This window comes from Schistocerca serialis, chromosome 10 (assembly GCF_023864345.2).
Source record: "Schistocerca serialis cubense isolate TAMUIC-IGC-003099 chromosome 10, iqSchSeri2.2, whole genome shotgun sequence".
NCBI classification, from domain to species: domain Eukaryota; kingdom Metazoa; phylum Arthropoda; class Insecta; order Orthoptera; family Acrididae; genus Schistocerca; species Schistocerca serialis.
Window position 1 is genome coordinate 117776704 of NC_064647.1, and position 23567 is coordinate 117800270.

General features: G+C 41.2%; 1 protein-coding gene across 2 annotated transcripts in view; it reads left to right on the plus strand.

The window, feature by feature from the left end:
* Positions 1-23079, plus strand: part of LOC126425304 (putative zinc finger protein 727) — a 198400-nt gene extending 175321 nt beyond the window's left edge. The window contains exon 8 of one of the 2 annotated variants that reach the window (XM_050088282.1): positions 23008-23079. In XM_050088282.1, coding sequence (XP_049944239.1) covers positions 23008-23064 — 57 coding nt within the window. In that variant the 3' untranslated portion in view covers positions 23065-23079. Of the gene's footprint in view, positions 1-15411; positions 15452-23007 lie in introns of those variants that run through there. The other variant, XM_050088283.1, reaches the window with a different exon arrangement.
* Positions 23080-23567: the final 488 nt, after the last annotated feature.

Sequence of the window (23567 nt, forward strand, 5' to 3'; positions counted from 1 at the left end):
GGACTGGGCCACAGCGCTGCAACCATCGTTTCACCGTATCCCACACATTTTCGATTGGCGACAGGCAGGTGATCTGCCGGGCCACGACAAAAGGCCGACATAAGGTGACACCAAGAAGACACGTGTTCGTGCAGCAACATGAGGTCGTGCACTGTCTTGCTGAAAAATGGCGTCTGGACTGATGTGCAGAAAGGGTATGGCTAGGGGTTGCAGGATGCCATTCACGTAGATCACACTGCTCACAGAACCATGGAAACGCAACTACTGCGATTTGTGTTTCTACCAAATAGTACCTCACACTATAGGGCAATCAGCTGGCGTTGTATGTCTTGTGCGAAAGCAGTCGTTGTGATGCCGTTCTCTTTGTCTGCGGCGAATCAAAATGTGGCCGTCATTTTCAAACAAACAGAATCTGGATTCGTCCAATACCACTATCTGATGCCATTCGTATCCCCAGGGACGTCTTTCCATACACCACTGCCGTCTAGCATGTTTCTGCAAACATAAGTGTACTTTTACATCTCTCTTTATATTATAGAGGTTATAGAGGTACATTGAAGTATTTCTTACATTTGTGATACAACGATAACTTTCCTCTATAGTAATTACATCATATGGTTGTCCTTTGTTATCCATTTTGAGCTTTCCACGCGACCTATTATTTCATAATATACCGTATTGTGTAATTTTCTCAGGGTATGGTAGGTTAATTCATGGTTTCTTCTTATTATAGGCAAATGAACACATTGCTTGTTATCAATTAGACATTGGCTATTGTAAAATCATAACCGAAAATCCATGATCCACACACCTGCATCCAGATACATCAGCTTCCAGGGAAGAGTATACTACTGTAGCTACTTACAAGGGAAACCCCTTGTCGCACTTCCTCAAATTTAGTGGTAAAATCGCCCTGCCGATAGTCCGTCAAAAACTGAACCCAGATAAAGCAGGCAAACAGGAAGAAGGTGTACTGAACTGTGAAAAAAAGAAGCAAAATACAAACACTGAACGGTCCAAGCTGACGATGTGCGAGAACCGCGAAGTCGTGGTTATGTACTAGTCACGGTGTTGGAGTGCAAAGCGGGAGATCCGCGTCCAAATCTCCCTCGTGACCATTCTCTTTTCCTTTTATCAAAACGTTGTGAACTTCCCATCTGGTCACTGAAGCGTGTGTTCTCCTTCTGTAGTCTTGGCAATTGTCATACTACACATTAGTTATATAATATGAGTCGTGTCGTAAGAATGTATTGCCGTCACAAGTAAATGTGGTGAATAGTGATAGCAGGCAAGATGCTGCGTAGACCTCTAAAAATGGTTCAAATGGCTCTGAGCACTATGGGACTTAACATCTGAGGTCATCAGTCCTCTAGACTTAGAACTACTTAAACCTAACTAACCTAAGGACATCACACACATCCATGGCCGAGGCAGGACTCGAACCTGCGACCGTAGCAGCAGCGTGGTTCCGGACTGAAGCGCCTAGAACCGCTCGGTCACAGCGGCCGACGCCATAGGCCTCTAACAGAAATGAAAACAATAAATAAACGGGTGTGAACTACGTTACAACAAAGGAATTCAGGAGTCAAAAGTTCCAGAACGCAAGAGTCATAACATGAGGTACTTGTGTAGAACAAATAGGAGGAACACAAGTCTGGAGGTGTTTTCCTTAACACCTCGCTGTTGCGAACGGACGTTACTCCACGACGCAGTCACAAATTTAATTACAGCGAACAGACGCGTCAGAGACCGGATGGACAGTTCATAATTTTGTGAAAAAAAGAGGTACGAGGAAAATCTGGACACGGACATCCCCCATCGCAGTCCAAGACACTGGCCACATAACCACGAAGCCGGTCTGTTCAATTTCGCGCCATGCTGCACATCTTACACTCGGGCCGTTCACTACTTCGATTTTTCTTCATTTTGTCACCGTTCGGTACACCTCCTTCCCGTTTCAATGCTTGATTTATGATCAGTTTTTGACGAGCCATCTTACCACTAAACCTAAGGACGGTGCGACTGGGAGTTTCCCTTATTAGAAGCTGTCCTCCAGGTGCAGACTTAAGACTCTGCATGATATATATTTTACAAACGGAAAAGATATGACTGCACTACAGCGGAAATGTGTCATTGAAACAGACATGAAAATTGATAGTGTAGTGTAACCTAACATATACAATACCCAGAATGAGATTTTCACTCTGCAGCGGAGTGTGCGCTGATATGACCTTTGCAAAGATCCCGAGTTCGAGTCTCGGTCCGGCACACAGTTTTAATCTGCCAGGAAGTTTCATATCAGCGCACACTCCGCTGCAGAGTGAAAATCTCATTCTGAATACATCCCCAACGCTGTGGCTAAGCCTTGTCTCCGCAATATCCTTTCTTTCAGGAGTGCTAGTTCTCCAAGGTTCGCAGGAGAGCTTCTGTAAAGTTTGGAATGTAGGAGACGAGGTACTGGCAGAAGTAAAGCTGTGAAGACGGGTCGTGAGTCGTGCTTGGGTAGCTCAGTTGGTGGAGCACTTGCCCGCGAAAGGCAAAGGTCCCGAGTTCGAGTCTCGGCCCGGCACACAGTTTTAATCTGCCAGGAAGTTTCATATACAATACTGCTCATTAATTTCAGTACACCCAATAAATGACATCTAGTTCTATGTAGATAAGGTCTAATACTGTGGGTACGGTTGAGGAAGCAAAGTAATAGTGCAACAGTTGTACACAAGTCATGATTTTTGTTCGTGGTCATCGAGATACAATAGTATCCAACAAACAGTGTTGTGTACATAAACGTTATGTACCTATCTCATATGTTTGTTTACCTATTTACCGACAGTTGCCGCATTTGGTGCACCTGTGTATTTCCCTGCAGCGAACGGCAAGCATTGCTACGATACATAACATGTGCTTCGTGCACGTCAGTTCCTTCTTGGCATTGAAGTATGGATCCACGAGTGGAGACATCCATAGAAAAACGTACTGCAGTTGTAACACTTATCCTAACATGTTTATCTACTCGCCAAATTGTGAAACAGTTTAATGTGTCTATAGGGGGAGTGCAATCTACCCTTCACCGCCAGAAGAGAACAGATAGCAAAAAGGTCATACCACGACCAGGACGACCTCGTAAAACAACTAAAAGTGATGATAAATATATCACAATTACCAGTAAGAGAAACAGATTCAAAACAGCGCCCAAACTCACGCAGAATTGGTAGAAATGAACACGACAACTATATCTGTTGCAACTGTAAAAAGGAGACTGTCTGTAGCCGGCTGGAAAGGATGTGCCACAGCAAGAAAACCCCTTCTAAAGCTCATAAATAAACACAAGAGACTTGAGTGGGTGAGAACACATCGTAATAGAACATCGGAAGAGTGGAAGAAGGTGTTATTCACCGTTGAATCGAAGTTCGAGATTTTTGGAACCAGAAGGAGAATTTTTGTTTGCCGATTTATAGGGGAAAGGGTAGCCCAGCACTATGTTCTACCTACAGTTAAACACGGTGGAGGTTCTATTATGGTTTGGGGATGTTTTGCCGGAGATAGAGTTTGCGACATTGTGAAAGTAGAAGGATGTATGGATCAGAAGCAGTACCACCGCATACTTCAGTATCATTTAATAGAGAAAGGATTCATCTTACAACAGGATAATGACCCAAAATATCAGTCGGCATACTGTACGAACTAATTGCATCAAAGGAAAAACAAAAAATACTAAATGATATGGTGTGGCAGTTCCAAAGCTCCAATTGTAATCCCATTGAAATGGTCTGGGATGAAGTGGACAGACGTATCAGGGAAGTTAACATATCCAGCATGGAACATCTCTGGAATATTGTTAAGGATGTGTGGAATCATATAGATTCACGATACCTACAAAACCTGATTGACTGCATGTCTAGAGTTTGTGAGGCAGTCATTCATTAAATCCACACGAGGATACTTTGATGAAAGTAAAGTACCAGGTGATCAAAAAGTCAGTATAAATTTGAAAACTGAATAAATCACGGAATAATGTAGATAGAGAGGTATGAATTGACACACATGCTTGAAATGACATCGGGTTTTATTAGAACCAAAAAAATGCAAAAGTTCGAAAAATGTCCACAGATGGCGCTTCATCTGATCAGTATAGTAATAATTAGCATAACAAAGTAAGACAAAGCAACGATGATGTTCTTTACAGGTAATGCTCAATATGTCCACTATCATTCCTCAACAATAGCTCTAGTCGAGGAATAATGTTGTGAACAGCACTGTAAAACATGTCCGGAGTTATGGTGAGGCATTGGCGTCGGATGTTGTCTTTCACCATCCCTAGAGATGTCGGTCGATCACGATACACTTGCGACTTCAGGTAACCCCAAAACCAATAATCGCACGGACTGAGGTCTGGGGACCTGGGAGCCCAAGCTTGACGAAAAGTGGCGGCTGAGCACACGATCATCACCAAACGACGAGCGCAAGAGATCTTTCACGGGTCCAGCAATATGGGGTGGAGCGCCATCCTGCATAAACATCGTATGTTCCAGCAGGTGTTTATCAGCCATGTTGGGGATGACGCGATTCTGTAACATATCGGCGTACCTCTCACCCGTCACGGTAGCAGTTACAAAACCAGAATCAAGCATTTCCCCGAAGAAAAAAGGCCCGATAACGGTAGATGTGGTAAATCCAACCCATACCGTGACTTTCTCGCCGTGCAATGGAGTTTCCACGACAGTTCTGGCATTTTCGGTAGTCCAAATTCTGCAGTTGTGGGCGTTGACAGACCCTCGGAGCGTGAAATGAGCTTCGTCGGTCCACAACACGTTACTCAACCAATCGTCATCTTCCGCCATCTTTTGAAACGCCCACACCGCAAACGCCCTCCGCTTCACTAAATCGCCAGTTAACAGTTCATGATGCCGATGGATTTTGTACAGATAGCATCGGAGGGTACGCCTCAGTGCCAACCAGACAGTAGTGTATGGAATGCCGGTGCGACGTGCGACTGCACGAGCGCTGACTACCCCGTGCATAGACGAACCCGCAACAGTCTCCATTTCTTCCTGAACTGTCTCAGCAGCATTACGCCTTGTGCTCGGTCGGCCACTACGGGATCTATCGTTTAAACAACCTGTGGCTTCGAACTTCGAAATCATTCTCGCCAAAGCTGCAATTCTCGACGGACCTTTACCCGTTCGAATCCCCTTCCTATGGCGATAGGATCGTAACGCTGAACTAGCACATTCCCCATTCTGATAATACAGCTTCACTAAAAGCGCCTTTTCAGGTAACGTCAACATGCTGCGACTGCTGGCGCATCTGATTCTATCTCTCATTACAGCTACTTTTATAAGCGATTGTCATGCACAGTCACTAACGTTTTACTGTCCAGCGGCATCTGTCTGACATTTTGTGAACTTTGTTTTTTTTTGGTTCTAATAAAACCTCATGTCATTCCAAGCACGTGTGTCAATTTTTACCTCTCTATCTACATTATTCCGTGGTTCATTAAGTTTTCAAATTTATGCTGACTTTTTGATCACCTGGTATAATGAGTATGATTGTATTATGTATGTGGAAGTTAATGTAATTATCTTTTGTGAGAAATAACGTTTGATTTTGTGTTGTAAATCTAAATTACCGGAGTGCATTGAAATTAAGAAGCGGTAGTGTACCTACTTACTACCTGTACCAGATATGTGTTTACAAAGACGACTCCAAAAGGGAGGCGACATGTTACTCACACTTTGTTATATCAAGGCAGTATTTCAAATTCACATTGTTAGTATTTTTCGTACCTCTTCATCTTCAATACCTTATATATCTATGTAAATAGACGTTCATTGTCATTGTACCTTTTTAATAGTGATACATGTGTGTATGTACCTTTGGTCATTTTTCTGTAGTCATACTTATAACTATAAATTTTTACATAGTTAATTTCGTTCTCCTGCGTGGTAAATTTTAGTAATCCATCTCTCTCTCACATTCCTATTCAGAGATGTACTAATGTATTGTCTTCATGGGCGAACAATACGGAGTGCACTAGTTAGTATAGGTGTTGTGAATGGTTTTGTGCAAGGGTTTTACCATCTGTTTCTGGTTCTGTATTAAATTCATGTAAAATGGAAATGGAGGGGGGGGGGGGCGGTGCTAGGGGGCGAGAGGTTTGCTTTGCTCTATATTGTTGAACGTTTTTACGATTATCGGCGAAAACATACGCTATCTGTTGATATATAACTCAGTTACTCAGTCGCTCCTCCGTGACGCACTGTACGTATAAGGACACACATTTTCAACTCTTAGATGACAGTTATCGTTACCTTTAGATCCACAATAATGAGTATTTATACGTGCCTTGCTACTCCACTTCACACACACTCGTACATTGTACTTTGTATCAGCGGGGTCCTTACGGTTCATGCTACTGTATTTGACCGTATCCTCCTCTACTAATTGGGACGTACACCGGTATCGTTCCCGTAAAATTTACCTCCTTTAATTAAGTGATTGACTGCCCATAGATAAGCCAGCGTAGCATTCACACCTAAGCACGATGTTTTCAGAGTAATTTAGAACACATTATTTCCCAGTCTTGTGAAATATCATTCTTGTATCTTACACATTCCACAAGCACTAATATTAAACTTATTCTGACGAAGCTCATACTAGTGAGGTCTCGTATTAACTCTCGTGTTGGTAGGATAGCTTGCACAACTCATTGCATTTGTCGCCAGTAAATCTTACTTTTTGAGTATTTTGCTTGCTGAATTATGTCGTAATTGCTTCATAATAGTATGATGTACTGTTATGTCTCATAATAGTTACAACTTCCTTAAAGTATATTTCAATAAAATGACCAATTTTGTCATGAATTATTCAGACAAGCACTACTTGACGTGCAACTCATTCGAAAACACAAAACAAATGACAGTACATTGAAGTATATCGAAAATGTTCAATTTTAATTAGGTGTCGTTTGACCTCATCAACGATGTAATATCATAACTTTCCTGCACGTCTTTGTACTACATAGTTACTGTCAATAAAAATTTGCCTTATCGTCAGTCCTTGTACTATATGTCATTAAAATTTTTCATCTTATTTTTCAAGTACGTATGTTACCTCTCACTTCTCATTAAACTGTAGTATTGATGAGAGAAAGAGTTAATATCTTCATGCTAGAGCACTGTACATTTCCAGATATTAGCACGAGAGTTTGACAACAGGAACCATTAAATGTAACAAACACTTGTTATACGTCTATACTCGGCAAATTCTTCAAGTTCATTTGACACATGTTTAATTTTTCTAGTGTACTCCATGTGTAAAATAAATGTTGCAGCATCCATAGACTGTAGTTGCATTACCTTTTAGCATAGTGATTCATCTCCCAAATAAGCTCCACACACGAAATGACTGTGTGTTCAAGTATTTGTTATATTATACATGAAGATAGACGTAATTCAGTGAGACCTACTGCCAAGAAAACCCACGGAATACATACCACAACAGTTAGATCGACACAGTCAAATGGCTACATTTCCAAGAAGCATTTTAAAATATCTTCCAGCTACGGAAAATGAATAATATGTTTTCATTATCAAAGTACCTTCCCTAGAAGTCAGTAAATAACAGCTAATAGCGGATTCCTGGCTACCTTGAAATATTTCTGGACTTTATTTTCAAAACACCAGAGAATAACCCCATCCCGTTATTTGCTCTTAGATGCCATCAGTATGCACTGCTAATATTTTCTTCAATAGAGATCATTCCTGTTCATGCCAAATGAATGACACAACTCAAGTGACATGAATTTACTTTCCTCGTGTGGCGCCTAGCACTGCAGGCCTACCAGATTAAACGTATCCTGTTCGCTGTGAACTGGCCATATCTCCGTCTGTTACTCAGCCTGTTCCTGATCCTATAGTAACCCTCAAACTTCCAGAGTGCCAGGATTCGTGATGTCAGCAGCAGGCATACTTTCCCTAGCATCTACCGAAAAGACAAATGCATCGAGAAGTACTCAAGTGTTTCAAGGCACGCAGTCTCCTCCTCAGTTCTTACGAAATCACTCCTTCTACTCCAAGTCACGCTGAGTACCCACAAATAACGAAGATGACGTCACAGGAAATGGTGTGACAGCTGTAACACCTCCGTTTTTATCCCGACCCGACCTGATCGAATAGCAGCCCAATATTTATTATTAACATGACCGTGAACCTAATGGGCTGGTAATCGGAATTGACTGCCACGGAAGTTGTTACTTTCCAGTTCGTCCTGTTCAATACTATAACACTGAATGTATGGTAATAAGGAACACCAACACAGTCTTACTAATTACGAACTTATATTCTTCTCAAAACACAAAAAGGAGACAGCCACTGCCTTCGTCATACATATCTAATTACGGCTAATCTCAGCACAGGCTTTCTTCATTTGCCATTATCGTCACACGCTAATCCATCACTGCATCCAACACTGAAATCCAAGGTTAGGCCGGCGCGGTAGACGCAAAACTAAATATCGGCACTTGTAACGTCACTGATCACTTTTATAAAGATACTTCATTAGTTTCCCGGTGTTTATTTATTATTTAGGGGTCTAACCACGGCGATGGTGACACCCTTCTCGGTTAAAAACCCTGTATTCCAATAATGGCCTCCACACACACACACCATTCCCGCCAACCACTCTGGCGCATCTCGACACTCGCTCTCGCAACACGTCACAATCGATTGTTCACCCTATCGACCTCTGCCGAGTGCAAAGTTATAGTAAGGGTCTACGGACCCCTTACACAGCTAAGCAATGGCACTGTGAGCTTTCTTTGCCACATTCTACTGGAACGGTTTCCAATATGGTGTTAACTGAAACCATATAGGCGAGTGTTAAAGTTATCATGCAGCTTATGGCAGTAAAGCAGCACCGAGAACGAAATAGGAGTAGGAAACAAAAGTGTTGGGTCAGTAGAGAACTTCACTCATTAAATCTGTCATTAATTATATATTGATACATGCTGTTTTTATTTGGACTTTTCATGACCCAGTAACAGGAGGAAACTAAAAATACAGTGGGTCTGTCCAATAGAATCTTCTCTTGTAACTCAAATTTTCTGACCTTTGAGTGAATTACTGACCGCATTATACATCCATTATCAAAATCACAGTAAACTACCAATCTGTCCATCCCCAGCCGAGCGGTTCTAGGCACTTCAGTCCAGAACCGCGCGACTGCTTCGGTCACAGGTTCGAATCCTGCCTCGGGCATGGATGTGTGTGATGTCCTTAGGTTCGTTAGGTTTAAGTAGTTCTAAGTTCTAGGGGACTGATGACCTAAGATGTTAAGTCCCATAGTGCTCAGAGCCATTTTTTGTCCATCTTCCCTGTCCCTTCATGAACCATGGATCTTGTAGAGATGGGATGGCTTGCATGCCTCAACGATACGGATAGATGTAGTGCAGATTCAATCACAAGACAGAGATATCTGTGGAGAGGCCAGACTAAGAAATAGTTGCTGAGGATAGGAAGCAGTCTTTTCAGAAGTTTGTAATGTCACAATTTGGATGATTGACTGACCTGAGCCGGCTGGTGTGGCTGAGCGGTTCTAGGCGCTTCAGCCTGGAACCGCGCGACCGCTACGGTCGCAGGTTCGAATCCTGCCTCGGGCATGGATGTGTGTGATGTCCATAGGTTAATTAGGTTTAAGTAGTTCTAAGTTCTAGGGGACTGATGACCTCAGATGTTAAGTCCCATAGTGCTCAGACCCATTTGAACCATTTTTTGACTGACCTGAGCTTGTAACATTAACCAGGGGAAACTCCCCATCGCACACCCCTCAGATTTAGTGATAAGGGGGCCCAGGGGATATCCCGTCAAAAATTGAACACAGATAAAGTATGAAAACTGGAAGAAGGTGTACAGAACTGTGAAAAAAAAGCGAAATAGAAACAGTGAACGGTACAAGAACAAGAAGTGTGATATAGAGAAATGGCGTTGTGGTTAAGTGTTTCGGTGTTGGGATACCAAGTGATCGAGTCGTCGTACCAATTTTATTTTATTATATATATTTTTTTCGCTGTTCGCTTTATCCAAAATTGTGTGTGTGTCGTGGTGTGCCGTCCGTCTGCAACAGGGAGGTGTAAGCTAGGGGCTTATATTGACAGTTTGTAAGTAGGCTGTTTAGGTTTTTATGTTGGTAACGCCATGTAGCTCTCTATATGAAAATCACTGACTGTGCTGTGTGCAGTCTGTGGTTTGCATTGTTGGAATTTGATATTGTAGTGTTGGGCAGTTGGCTGCTAACAACGCAGTTGGAGGTGAGCCACCAGCAGTGGTAGATGTGGGGAGAGAGATGGCGGAGTTTTGAGAGCGGATAATCTGGACGTGTGTCCATCAGAGACAGTAAATTTGTAAGACTGGATGTCATGAACTGATATATAATGACTTTTGAATATTATTAAGGTAAATACATTGTTTGTTCTTTATCAAAATCTTTCATTTGCTAACTATGCATATCAGTAGTTAGTACCTTCAGTAGTTAGAATCTTTTATTCAGCTGGCAGTATTGGCGCACGCTGTATTGCAGTAGTTTGAGTAACAAAGATTTTTGTGAGGTAAGTGAGTCATGAAAGGTTTAGGTTATTTTTACTCAGGGCCATTCTTTTGTAGGGATTTTTGAAAGTCAGATTGCGTTGCGCTAAAAATATTGTGTGTCAGTTTAAGCACAGTCATTTTATAATTTTTCTAAGGGGACGTTTCAAGTTGATTCTGCACAACTACTCTATTAGAAGCCGAAAGGAGGTCGCTTTCGAATGAGAACCGGAAACGTCTGATGACAAGGCGACAAATCAACCGAATCTTCCACCGGAAAACACGTCTGGTGTGTCATACACGGCATTAGTAAAAGTACGTGTGTCATATGATTGGAACCTGTTATCTGCGCACCTGATTTGTACGACTGGTAGCTGAGTGAGATATGCCTCCTTGCCCGACATAAAGGCCCAGGTGTTCGTATGAATATCAGTGCGATCACTCTCAAGGAAATGATGAAAACATAATAGTGTGTCACGTAAGCTTCAACAAATGAACGCAACAATTTCACAATCACACAATTTCTCTGTGCTCAGTTAAAACATATGTTTATAACGTTTTTGAAGTTGCGTTCCGTTTTGCAAGTCTTCCCTAGTGAATGTCTTTGTTGTAACATAGTTCGTACCCGTTTATTTGTTGTTTTCATTTTCGTGAGATGTCTGTGTGGTATCTCGCCTACTCTCACTATTCATCATATTTACGTGCGATGGTGAAGTATTCTAACCACGTGATTCACATTGTAGAACCAACGTATAGTATGACAACTGCCAGTACTATAAAAAGATAACAAATATTTCAATGATCTTTCGAACAATTCTTAATGTTTTAATACAGAGGGTGAAGCGAAATTAGCGCACTCTGGCCTCGCAGCGCGACTCCCCACATGTCAGCAATAAAAAAATGTCCCTCACAAAATTGCGTCCGACGAGTACACCCAGTAGAAAAAGGACGTTAAAGAGTGGCAATCTGGCAACACTGTAACCACATGCGAGGTAACTATCTCTGTCAGCACATACTTGCCATGCTGTACAGCTGGTGCAGTGGATAGAGTTTTGGGTTAGCATGCAGGAGATCGATGGTTCGATCCTGGGATGAGGTATATGTTTTTTAGTTGGTAAATTTAGTCCAGGTGGTACGGTATCTGTCATCTTTATAGTCAACAGTGACTGCAGCAGGTCTTCTAGAAAACATTTGCACTTACATACTACCATCGTAGAAATGGTGGATTGGTCAGCTTTGAAAGAAGCCCTTTCCACTTCATGGGCGTGAATTTATTCGCATGACTTCATCTACCAGATGCAAAACCTGTTTTCTTTGTACCCTCCTCCAATGGTCCCATGGATTAGTACCAACTATTATTCTTGCTTCGTTCAGGTCCATTACATTTCGTTAGGGCCTTACGTTACCAGTAGGTCTAGCAAACATCCTTTGCTAATAATGTTCAAATTCGATTACTATTTGTGTGTGTTATCACCATGATCCCACTAATTATGCCTTTCAGCATTGAGTCTGGTAACCGCATGCTGTTTAGTACGTGTCTAGATGCATTATTACTATTATTAATGTTATTCTGTCAATGGAATTGTGGAAACATCACATATATTACCGTTAGGGAAACAGCGTAATTCGAAACCGAACAGTTCACAATTATCGGTGTTGGTTCAAATGGCTCTGAGCACTACGGGACTTAATATCTGAGGTCATCAGTCCCTTGGAACTTAGAACGACTTAAACCTAACTGATATAAGGACATCACACACATATATGCGTGAGGCAGGATTCGAATCTGCGACCATAGCGGTCGTGCAGTTCCAGACTGAAGCCCCTAGAACCACTGGGCCACAGAGGCCGGCAGTGGTATTGGGGTGAATCATGCAGAGCAATATCTGTCAGAGGAGTAATGCGCCTTAGGTGTGTAATAGGGTCGGAGTGGGTGACGTGGTCAGGGTTGTAGGGCTTGGCTGGGTAGAAAAAGGTGGCTGTTTTTAGAAATCTTCCTTTATATTGTTTGTTCTCTCAATACATTTTCCGGTAGCTCAGCCCCACCGCTTTTGTTGTGGTGGAGACGTGCTGATGCATGAAGTCCAGGAACGCAACACCGGGCTCGGTCAGCGGCTGCGCAGGCGGGAGGAGGTTAGCAGCACGAGGCCTGGCCCAGCTCGCCTCCTGCAGACGCGGCGGCTCGTGACGATGCCGGGAGTCGCTGGTGCAGCAGCGGGCAACGCCCTCCGCCGGCCAGTCCTCGGGGACAGCGTCACTGATGGCGACGATGCGACAGTGACCGAACGCCCAATCGGTCGAACCGAATGCCGACGCCCACCTCTGATGCCCTTAAATAGTGCAGATCGCTGCTAAATCCGCCGATTACACGGAGTCGTGTTTATTAGAAGGTTCTCGATGAGTTGGCTAACGCAACCGCGCCACACGCGGCCCGCGCCGCGTAATTCTGCGAATGCTGCGTTCTGATGGCTGCCGTGCATGTACACACATACCGACGCTTGTTGCAAAACTGTGTCACCTGCATAACACGCTGGCCAGCCTTCGTCCACTGTCTGCCGTGAGGCCGGGGCATCGCGCACTGAAACACACTAGATCACAATTTCGCACCATATTTCCTAAAAATAACCCCTTGTCCTCTACAGGTGGAACAGTGTGCAGGATTGATGGCATGTTTATACTGTATGCGCTGTCCACCAGACAGGGCCTAGTTACAAGTGGACTAACGCGCCCGTGACAGACTCCAATGTACATGTGTACACATATCGAATTTTCTCATTGTAAAACTCTAAACCAGTGTGGCAGACATATAGCATACACAACCGATGAATATGTGGATCTGTCTCTGGCCTTGGTGCATCTAATAACCGGGTTGGTGGTGTCACTCGTGAATATGTTGCTAGATATCCTCATTGACGAAATCCAGATAAACATGTGTTTCGTTGTCTGGAGCTGCGCCTTTGGGAGTCAGATTCTCTGCTTCCACCATGATGTGACAGTGGTCGTCCACGGACTCGCCGTACTCCAGCTACTGAAGAAGCTATTTGGAGGTCATACACCAAGAACCTCAGCAAAGTACACGTAGCGTAGCAAGGCAACTGCGTGTCTCGCAAGGCACGAGCATGGGCTGCATGCTTTCCCGCAACACCTGCATCCTGCAGATCGCCGTCAGTGGTCACAATTCTGTGAATGGCTCCAACAACAACAGGAAGCCAACGATGATTTTGTGAACACTGTAATATGGTCGGATGAAGCAGCATTCACTCACGAGGGTGTCTTCAACATGCACAGTGCCCACCATTGGTGTAAGATTAACCTGCATGTCACCCCAGACCGTGGATATCAAGTTCGATCTTGTATCAACATCTGCGCCAGAATATTGGGCGATAGGTGTTTTGGCCCCTACATGTTGCCTGACTAGATTACTGCATGAAGGTATCAAGAATTCGTCTCAAACAGTGTGTCTGATGCACTGGAAGATGTTACACTACATGTTCGGCAGAGGATATGGTTCGAACATGATGGTACACCTCCACACTCTGGAATTAGCGTGCGACAGTATTTGGACAGAACATATCCAGGGAAATGGCTCAGGCGTGGAGGTCCAGTTGTATGGCCACCGCTTTCAGCTGACGTAAATCCCTGGATTTCTTCCTGTGGGGACAGCTGAAAGGGCACGTGTACTCTACTCCGCCGACGAATGTGAAAGAATTGGTAGCTCGTATTCATGACAATCTTGTTACTATTGACGCAACTTAGCTGCGAAGGGTCAGTGCCGTATAATCGGCGGGTTGCGCAATGTTTGGCCGTACAGGGAGGTCGCTTTAGCATCTGTTATCCTGATTATAACGTATTGTGTTGTGAAGGTCATGCGGTCATTAATATGGACATTTTTACTGTCACTGCTTGCTAATGTGCGACATCTTAGTGCTCATATTTAAAAAAAAAAAAAACTTATGGGACTTAACTGCTAAGGTTAAAAAAATGGTTCAAATGGCTCTGAGCACTATGGGACTTAACATCTGAGGTCATCAGTCCCCTAGAACTTAGAAATAGTTAAACCTAACTAACCTAAGGACATCACACACATCTATGCCCGAGGCAAGATTCGAACCTGCGACCATAGCGGTCGCGCGGTTCCAGACTGAAGCGCCTAGAACCGCTCGGCCACACCGGCCGGCTAAATGCTAAGGTCATCAGTCCCTGACCTTACACACTACTTAACCTCAATTATCCTAAGAACAAACACACACAGCCATGCCCGAGGGAGGACTCGAACCTCCACCGGGATCAGCCACACAGTCCACGACTTCAGTGCTCATATTACATGTAGTATAAATGACAAGTATTGTGCTATCATCTTTAGCATGTCGAATTTGATATTGTTTTTGTAGTTATTCTGTCCTGTGACAGGTCATTTGTTTCAACTGTCTATTTCTTACTTGTGTAACCACGTATTTGTTATGTTTAGCGTTACAAAATGTTGTAAATTTAGGATGCATGTGGCCTAAGAAACGGTGTATATTACAATATGATATGTCAGAATAAAAGTAACAAATAAAAATAAAATGCACCCCAACCAAGGATCGAACCCTTGACCTCCTGCATGCTAACCCAAAAGTCTATCCACTGCATCAACTGTACAGCACAACGAAAATATGCTGATAGCTGTAGTTACCATACATGTGGTTACAGTGTTGGCAGATTGCCGCTCTTTAACGTACTTTGTAAGTAGGCTGTTTAGGTTTTTTTATTGGTAACGCCACCTCTGTATAAAAATCACTGGCTGTGCTGTGTGCAGTCTGTGTCTAGTTTGCATTGTTGTCTGCCATTGTAGTGTTGGCAGCGGCAGCTGGATGTGAACAGCGCGTAGCATTACGCAGTTGGAGGTGAGCCGCCAGCAGTGGTGGATGTGGAGAGAGAAATGGCGGAGTTTTGATATTTGTAAGAATGGATGTTATGAACTCCTATATATATTATGACTTTTGATGATATTAAGGTAAATACATTGTTTGTTCTCCATCAAAATCTTTCATTTGCTAACTATCCCTATCAGTAGTTAGTGCCTTCCGTAGTTTGAATCTTTTATTTAGCTGGCAGTAGTGGTGCTCGCTGTATTGCAGTAGTTCGAGTAACGAAGATTTTTGTGAGGTAAGTGATTTGTGAAACGTATAGGTTAATATTAGACAGGGCCATTCTTTTGTAGGGATTATTGAAAGTCAGATTGCGTTGCGCTAAAAAATATTGTGTGTCAGTTTAAGCACAGTCCTGTATAATTGTTCTAAGGGGACGTTTCATATGTCGACCCTTAGCCGAGGATACCCCACTGGAATCTTCTGATTTTTTCCTTGTAGTTTGTGTAATTAGCGTAGATTTTGTTTATTGCTAGCATGTAATTGTAGAGAAAATCTCCTTTGTAGTTGCAGTCTTTCATTGTTGTACAGTAAAACAGTTGTGGCATGCATGTAGATTTGCATCAAGTATTTCGCAGCTGCAATTAACTAGATATTATTTTCAGTGTTATGTTAATGTGTTCTCTTATTTTTGCTCTTCAATTTGTGCTTTTCTGTGTTATCGTGTGAAATATTGTGACAATAATGGCGTGTGAAAAACGTAACACTAGGCTCCAAAGTAAACTGAGAAATAATAGTGACGACGAGCGTAGCTTATCAGCACCACTGTGTAATGAAGTAACAGACATTCAAAGTAGTAATTTGGTAACTGTGCATAGGGAAATGGAGCGGGCGTCAAATAATGGTGTAGACAGTGAAACAGGTAGTGAACAGGGAAGCGTTATCGATCGATCGGTCGGCAACAGCTCGTCTCAGGAATCGGGAATGACAGAACACAATATTGCAAATACTGCAGACTCAGGTTTTGGGTTCTCACCGTTTTCTCAAATGAGTCAAGACACATTTTCCGCTTGTCAAAATGTGAATGTTGCCGGTGCAAATTCACTGCCGAAAAGCACTGAGGAACATGTTTCAGACACCAGTGCATTGTTATTACAATTATTGCAACAAATGGGACAAAAGCTTCAAAAGTTAGACACAATGGAACAAAATCTTCAAAAGTTAGACACACTGGAACAAAATCAGAGACAAACACAGCAACAGCTTCAAAAGTTAGACTCATTGGAACAAACTCTTGAACAAACGCGTGAAGGTTTAACTACTGAGTTACATAACATTGAATCGAAATGTCAAAAAGTCTGTAATGACGTAAAAACTCAAATTTGTGAGCATTTTCAACCTATTTTTTCGCGGCATGAAAATGCATTACAGAATCACGAAGCAGCCATAAAAGAACTGCAAATTATTGTTCATGAAAATCATGAGACCTTGCAAGCTAAAATTGACTCAGTTGCATCTACCGATTCGGCTACGCAACTTGCAAAAACTCAGGAAAACTTAAAGGACACAGTAGAAAGACACATGGAGGAAATTAGTACTTTATCAGAGAAAGTAGTTGAACTTTCGGATCAGTTTACTAACTTATCTACGAAGGTAGATGATAATCTGAATGACACAAAACCGGTAGTCTTTAATGACACAGAAGAGTGCGAACAAATTAGGAAATTCAAACAAAATCAGAATCAAATTAATACGCAACACCAAAGAGAAATCCAGGAAGTTCAAGATCAGCTGACTCAGGTAATACAAGAATTGCGTATTTCAGAGGCCACTCGCGCTCCAATACAGGAAGAGGGACATAGAAGTACGGAACACCCACAAAATAATAACACAGGACACTTCGGAAATTATGAAAGAAATTGGCAAGGTGCACCGAATTTTGAGATGGAACCGCCGACACTATGTAACAATGACCAATATGCTACTCGCCGACACGATGATTTTGACTATATGCTGTTCATTACTACACGTAAATTCAAAACATTTAAGAATTCTGCCAACGACATTCATCCACAAGCATGGCTCCATCAATTCTCTCATTGTTTTCCTCCCAACTGGTCGTTAGAACACAGATTAGAATTTATGTGTGGCTACTTAGAGAATGAACCAGCTGTAAGAATGCGATCGGTCATTCACGATTGTCACAGTGAAGGAGAATTTTATCATGCCTCCCTCTCAGCGTATTGGTCTCAAGCTACACAAGACCGAGTAAAACATAGCATCATAATGACGAATCATTTCGAACAATCTGAATTCTCCAGCCTTGTGAAATATTTTGAAGACATGTTGCACAAGAATCAGTACCTGTCAAACCCATACAGCCCCTCAGAACTCATCCGCATTTGCTTAATCAAATTACCTGAACATTTACGACATATTATTTTAGCAGGACGTTGCAAAGACGACATTGAAGCTTTTCAGGGACTGTTACAAGAACTGGAAATTGACACTGACAATCGGGGAACGCGGAAACAGGAGCACAACAATTACAGGTCACATCTGTCACAATTCCGTGACGACAGAAGCAATAACTGGACACGACAAGCCTATTCTTACAATGCAAATCGTGACCAAAACAGACACCACCCATATGACAACCACTGGCAGAGTAATAATAGTTACAGAGAAAGATCGCATTTCCGTAGTAATGACTATCACAGAGACAATCAGAGAAACAGACAATATGGGAACCAAAACAATTATTATCAAGGAAGGCAGAATAACTTCAGACGCAACAGTTCGGCGCACAGTTACGATTTAGGGAGAAATTCTCCACCACGTGACGGACAAGGAAGAAACTACGGAATCTACCGACATGACGACAGACGATATATTCGTAACGACAGACCTGAATTGCATCAGAACTGGCAGGATTCAAACAGGGCAAGGCCTTCTCGTCAGAGTGAATTTGTAGAAGTTAGGTCTCCTAATCCCAATAATGGCGCGCGCCAACAAAGAGACAGACAATGACTCGCACAGCAGGCAGCCACGTGCGCCCGCTGGCTCCGAGAAAAATAACATAAGATGCTAGCCTTCAGAAAAATTTTAGCATTCTTTACCGATGTATACCACATGATAATTGCGTTGAAGTTGAAACTCTGCATACTAGGAAGAGTAAAGGTTTACACCACATTTCACATGTAAAACCGTTTATTGAAAGATAATCTGCTTTTTAACTTTGTCTTTGCCATATAACTTTTCACTTTACATTACCAGTATGCTTTGTCAGACTTAGAATCTGTTAACATGCAACAATGTTTTGAAGTTAAATATCCAATCAAGAACCAAGAGAATTTATTTAAACAGAAATTACGAATGCATTGGTATAGTGAACAGACGTCACAGTGTTATTGTGTGTGTACATTCTTGCTTGTTAGTTGCACGATTATGGAACGACTATAAGGCTTACATAGTTAGAACATTTACCAGTACTGCTAATGAGATTTTAATGCAACATTTTGGTTTACTTGAAAATATATTTTGGATTTAAAGTACTTTCAGTGACATACCAGATGACACAGTGGTTAGTTTATGTGACAGCTACACGATTTTATCACGACGCTACTAATGAGTGACAATTTACAATGTTGCTTTTGCAGTGTTTCTGTTTTATATCTGCACAGTTTTCTGTTTTATTCTGGAAAGTAAAACATGTTTTAGTAGTAACTTTTGTGGTATAGCAGCAATGAGACAGCCTTTTTCGTGGCACAACAATACGTTACTGTACAGTACTTTCTTCATCACGCCAATAAGCATAGTAACTACGATATCTATACGCAAAGCATTTCATTTTTGTTTATCATGAGGTAAGTACACTGACTTCTGCAGAACTTAGCTTTCGGAGGACGATAACTACCACACTTCCACAGAGATTATGTTGCGACAAGACGCACAGTTTAGCGCTACAGTACACGTATTTGAGTGATTAATCTTATATTTAAAACATTTATTTTTAAAGATTTTTGAATTACAAAGAAAGTTTTCTGTGATACATTTCATTCCATTGCTGTAATTTGTAACACCTGAGGGTACAATTACATTTATCCTCATGGGGGTACACGCTTACTTTGTGTACCATGTGTTTGGCAAGCACAAGGAGCCCTAGCTAATATGGTATTTGCTTATACAACTTTACACATCGGTACCATATTTCTCTAACACATAAATTACACAGCTATCTGATTATTTGACAGAGAAACAAACATTCTTTTTACTACATCAGTGACAGATGTTTACGCAATTACACATTTGGATAACTTCACACTTATGAAACTGTATTTTGTCTGTACTTTGTAAACTGTTCATATTTTTTTCGGAACCATTGTGATACTATGAGAGCTTTGAATGATGTATTTGGTATGGGATTACAATTTTTAAAGTGCGTTTGAGGCAGATGACACTTTTGACATGAGCAGAGAATTTTTTTAGGTTTTGAAATTATTGGAGGAAGCTGCGACGATTTTGAGAGTTGACTGAGGTGTTATGATGTTATTATTACGATTACTATGTGTATTATGCTGTTGCGGTATGTTTATGATCAATAAGCTGATGCTATATGAGTTATTTGAGTATGCAACGTATCTGTTATGATGAAATATTGAAGAAGTGTCGACGAATAAGGTAAGGAATAATGAGTAGTGGTTAGGGACTCTGGTTTGTGAAAAAGGTTGTTGGAAACCAAGAATCGTACTTTAAGAGTTATGAAATGTATGTAAATGCATGAATGTATTACAATGCCACTGAAAATTTTTTGGACTCTGTTATATTTACAGGATTTTGTTTCTACAGATTTGTAACGCAAATTCCTGACCTGTGAAATATTTTTATATGAGACTGTCACTGTAGCGGAAACTGGTGTCGGTTAAGTGACCACCTGCACGTAATGCATCGTGGGCACCCAGCTGGGCGACAGTCGCCTGGAAAAAAGCCATTATAGTGTGCCCCTTTCAGAGGTACAGGTGGAGAAAAAAAAAGGGAGGCCATTATCCTCGCTATTGGCGTTCCTTTGTAAAAAGCATCACAAAAACGACATGGTCGAACTTGAAAACATATGATTACACTGTGGAGCTCTTAATTTATGATATTTACTGAAATGCCTAATGAAATGACGAGAAATATTTTTATGTCTATACACTTGATTATGACTACTGTCTCTCTAGTTGAGAGATTTTTCTACTAACTTATGAAATGCCTCATGACTACTGAATGATGTTCTTATGCTTTACTTTGTACATAGTTGCTTATTTCATTTGATATCTGGTTTCCAGCTGTGTTGCAGCATTGGTTTTATAAAATAAAATTAAATGCATTTGCTAATGTGAACACTTTCTGTCAACAGATCTATTAAATAATAATTTTGTAATCCACATTCTTAAAAAAAGGAGCACTTGGAAAGGAAAGAACAATAAGAAGGGACTAGTAACAGTAACTGCATACATAATATTCTTTTTAAGTACATGGTAATATTTTTTTACAATAAGTTGTTGTGGTGCACCACTTTAATTACATAGACATTAAGATGTGATTATACATTTCCCTTGTCTGCATTGTTATCTTTAGTGTACTATTTTTTCTGCTTGAGCTTTGTCATGCTTAGGTATACATTATAGCATTTACTGCTGCTGTTTGCCAGGCATAGTGCTACTGAATTTTAATTTGTGTTACTCTGCTAAGCCAGATTTATTTTTCCTGTTTGCTGCACATTGCCTTATATTAGTTGTAATATTGCAATTGCTTTGCTAATTTCTATAATGGTGCTTGCTTTGCAAGTTTGAATTTTTTTGTCATTGCTGTTTGTGTTAATTGTTTTGTGCTGCTGCATTGCCTCGTACCTTAGTTTAGCATCTGAGCTCAGTAGACTTAAGTTAGCTTAAGAGGGGGTAGACTATATAAGAGAATGAGTTGCGATGAATTGGAAGAAACGCATTGAGAAGATATAAGAAACAGATTTGGCAAAAATGAGTATTGTGCACTGAGAAATAATTATTTTGAAAGAAATATGAATAGAATACAGGAAGCAGGTATAGATAGGAATAATGATGAATGAAGGGAGATCTCCAAGAAGTAAAGAAAGTTTTGTTTGCAAAATACTGCAGTAAAACAAACACTGTCCTTTCCTTTTGTATTATTATGCTATGTGTTTGTGTACCCTTGTGTATTTCTTTTCTTCCTGTCTCTGTGTACTGTTTCATAGAAATTTTTTTCTGTTCTAGTACTAAGCTACATTCACTATGATGAGGAATACTGTTATCCTCAAATATAATTTGCATTTATAATATGTTATTTTCTTTGTAAAGATGTTTAGACATTATTTATTCTGTTCTGTTTTAATGCTTAGGTGTGAAGTTGATGTTTCAAAAGTTATTCTGATCTTTTATGTATGAACTTATGTCATAATTCCTGTAACACTGATGTATAGGTATATTTTTATTCTTTTGTAAAGCCTGTATTACTACAAATGTTATCTGTATTGCTATGTTTTTAATGATGTTTTCTGTATCTTTGTAATTGTATTCTCATGTTATAAAATTGTAATTGTCACCAGTTCATCATATTATTAACTTGTAAGTTACATTTCACTGCACACATTTCTGTTGGTCATAGTATATGGACAATATGTGAGAAGTACGGACTGTTAGTGTTTGCATGTGTGTTAATAAATCAGCAAGGGACTGGATAACAGCATTGCTGGTTCTAAGGACATGTCAAACAAATTTTTTGTGAGTGGACAATTGGTGGTTTATGGACTTGCTATATTCTCCGCAAGACTCTTCGATGGTGATTGTGCACCTTCACAGTCGCAACAGATGGCTGCTGGCCGTCTCTACAAGGACTACAGTAGGTCTGCATCTTTGATGGCCCACCAGTACCATTATTTCTACAAGGACTACAGTGGGTCTGCATGTTTGATGGCCCACCAATACCATTATCTCTACAAGGACTATAGAGGGTCTGCATCTTTGATGGCCCACCAATACCGTAATCTCTACCAGGACTACAGTGGGTCTACTCAGTGATGACCTACCTACCAATATTCTTCAAAACTTCGAATGACTCTGCTGTTGGTTTGCTCTGTTGTGACCCATTACCTGTCTGCATGTCGAGAGTCAGCACTGTCTTTCCGTTGGAAGGACAAAACTACTTCTTCAAGACTGCATGGAAATCCACTACTTCCGTGTGCATTTTCTTTTACTGCTCAGACTTTGAGAAAAACACTGCAATGTAACTGTGATAAATGATTAGGACTGTCTTTATGGACTGTGAGAAAGTTTAGCTTTTGACCAACATTGTATCAATAAGTGTGTGCATTTGATATCTTTGTTATTGTAATTATGAAAAATTTTATCAAATCATTATTGGCCACTGCCCAAAACAATTTGTAAAACTTTTTGTGGGGAGCATGGGGGCTATGTAAGTAGGCTGTTTAGGTTTTTTTATTGGTAACGCCACCTCTGTATAAAAATCACTGGCTGTGCTGTGTGCAGTCTGTGTCTAGTTTGCATTGTTGTCTGCCATTGTAGTGTTGGGCAGCGGCAGCTGGATGTGAACAGCACGTAGCGTTGCGCAGTTGGAAGTGAGCCACAACCAGTGGTGGATGTGGAGAGAGAAATGGCGGAGTTTTGATATTTGTAAGAATGGATGTTATGAACTCCTATATATATTATGACTTTTGATGATATTAAGGTAAATACATTGTTTGTTCTCTATCTAAATCTTTCATTTTCTAACTATCCCTATCAGTTGTTAGTGCCTTCCGTAGTTTGAATCTTTTATTTAGCTGGCAGTAGTGGTGCTCGCTGTATTGCAGTAGTTCGAGTAACGAAGATTTTTGTGAGGTAAGTGATTTGTGAAACGTATAGGTTAATATTAGACAGGGCCATTCTTTTGTAGGGATTATTGAAAGTCAGATTGCGTTGCGCTAAAAAATATTGTGTGTCAGTTTAAGCACAGTCCTGTATAATTTTTCAAAAGGGGACGTTTCAACTTTTTCTGCTGGATGTACTCGCCGGACGAAATTTTGTGAGATACTTTTTTATCGGTAGCGAGGGAGGATTCGCGCTGTGAAGCTCGAGTGCGCGAA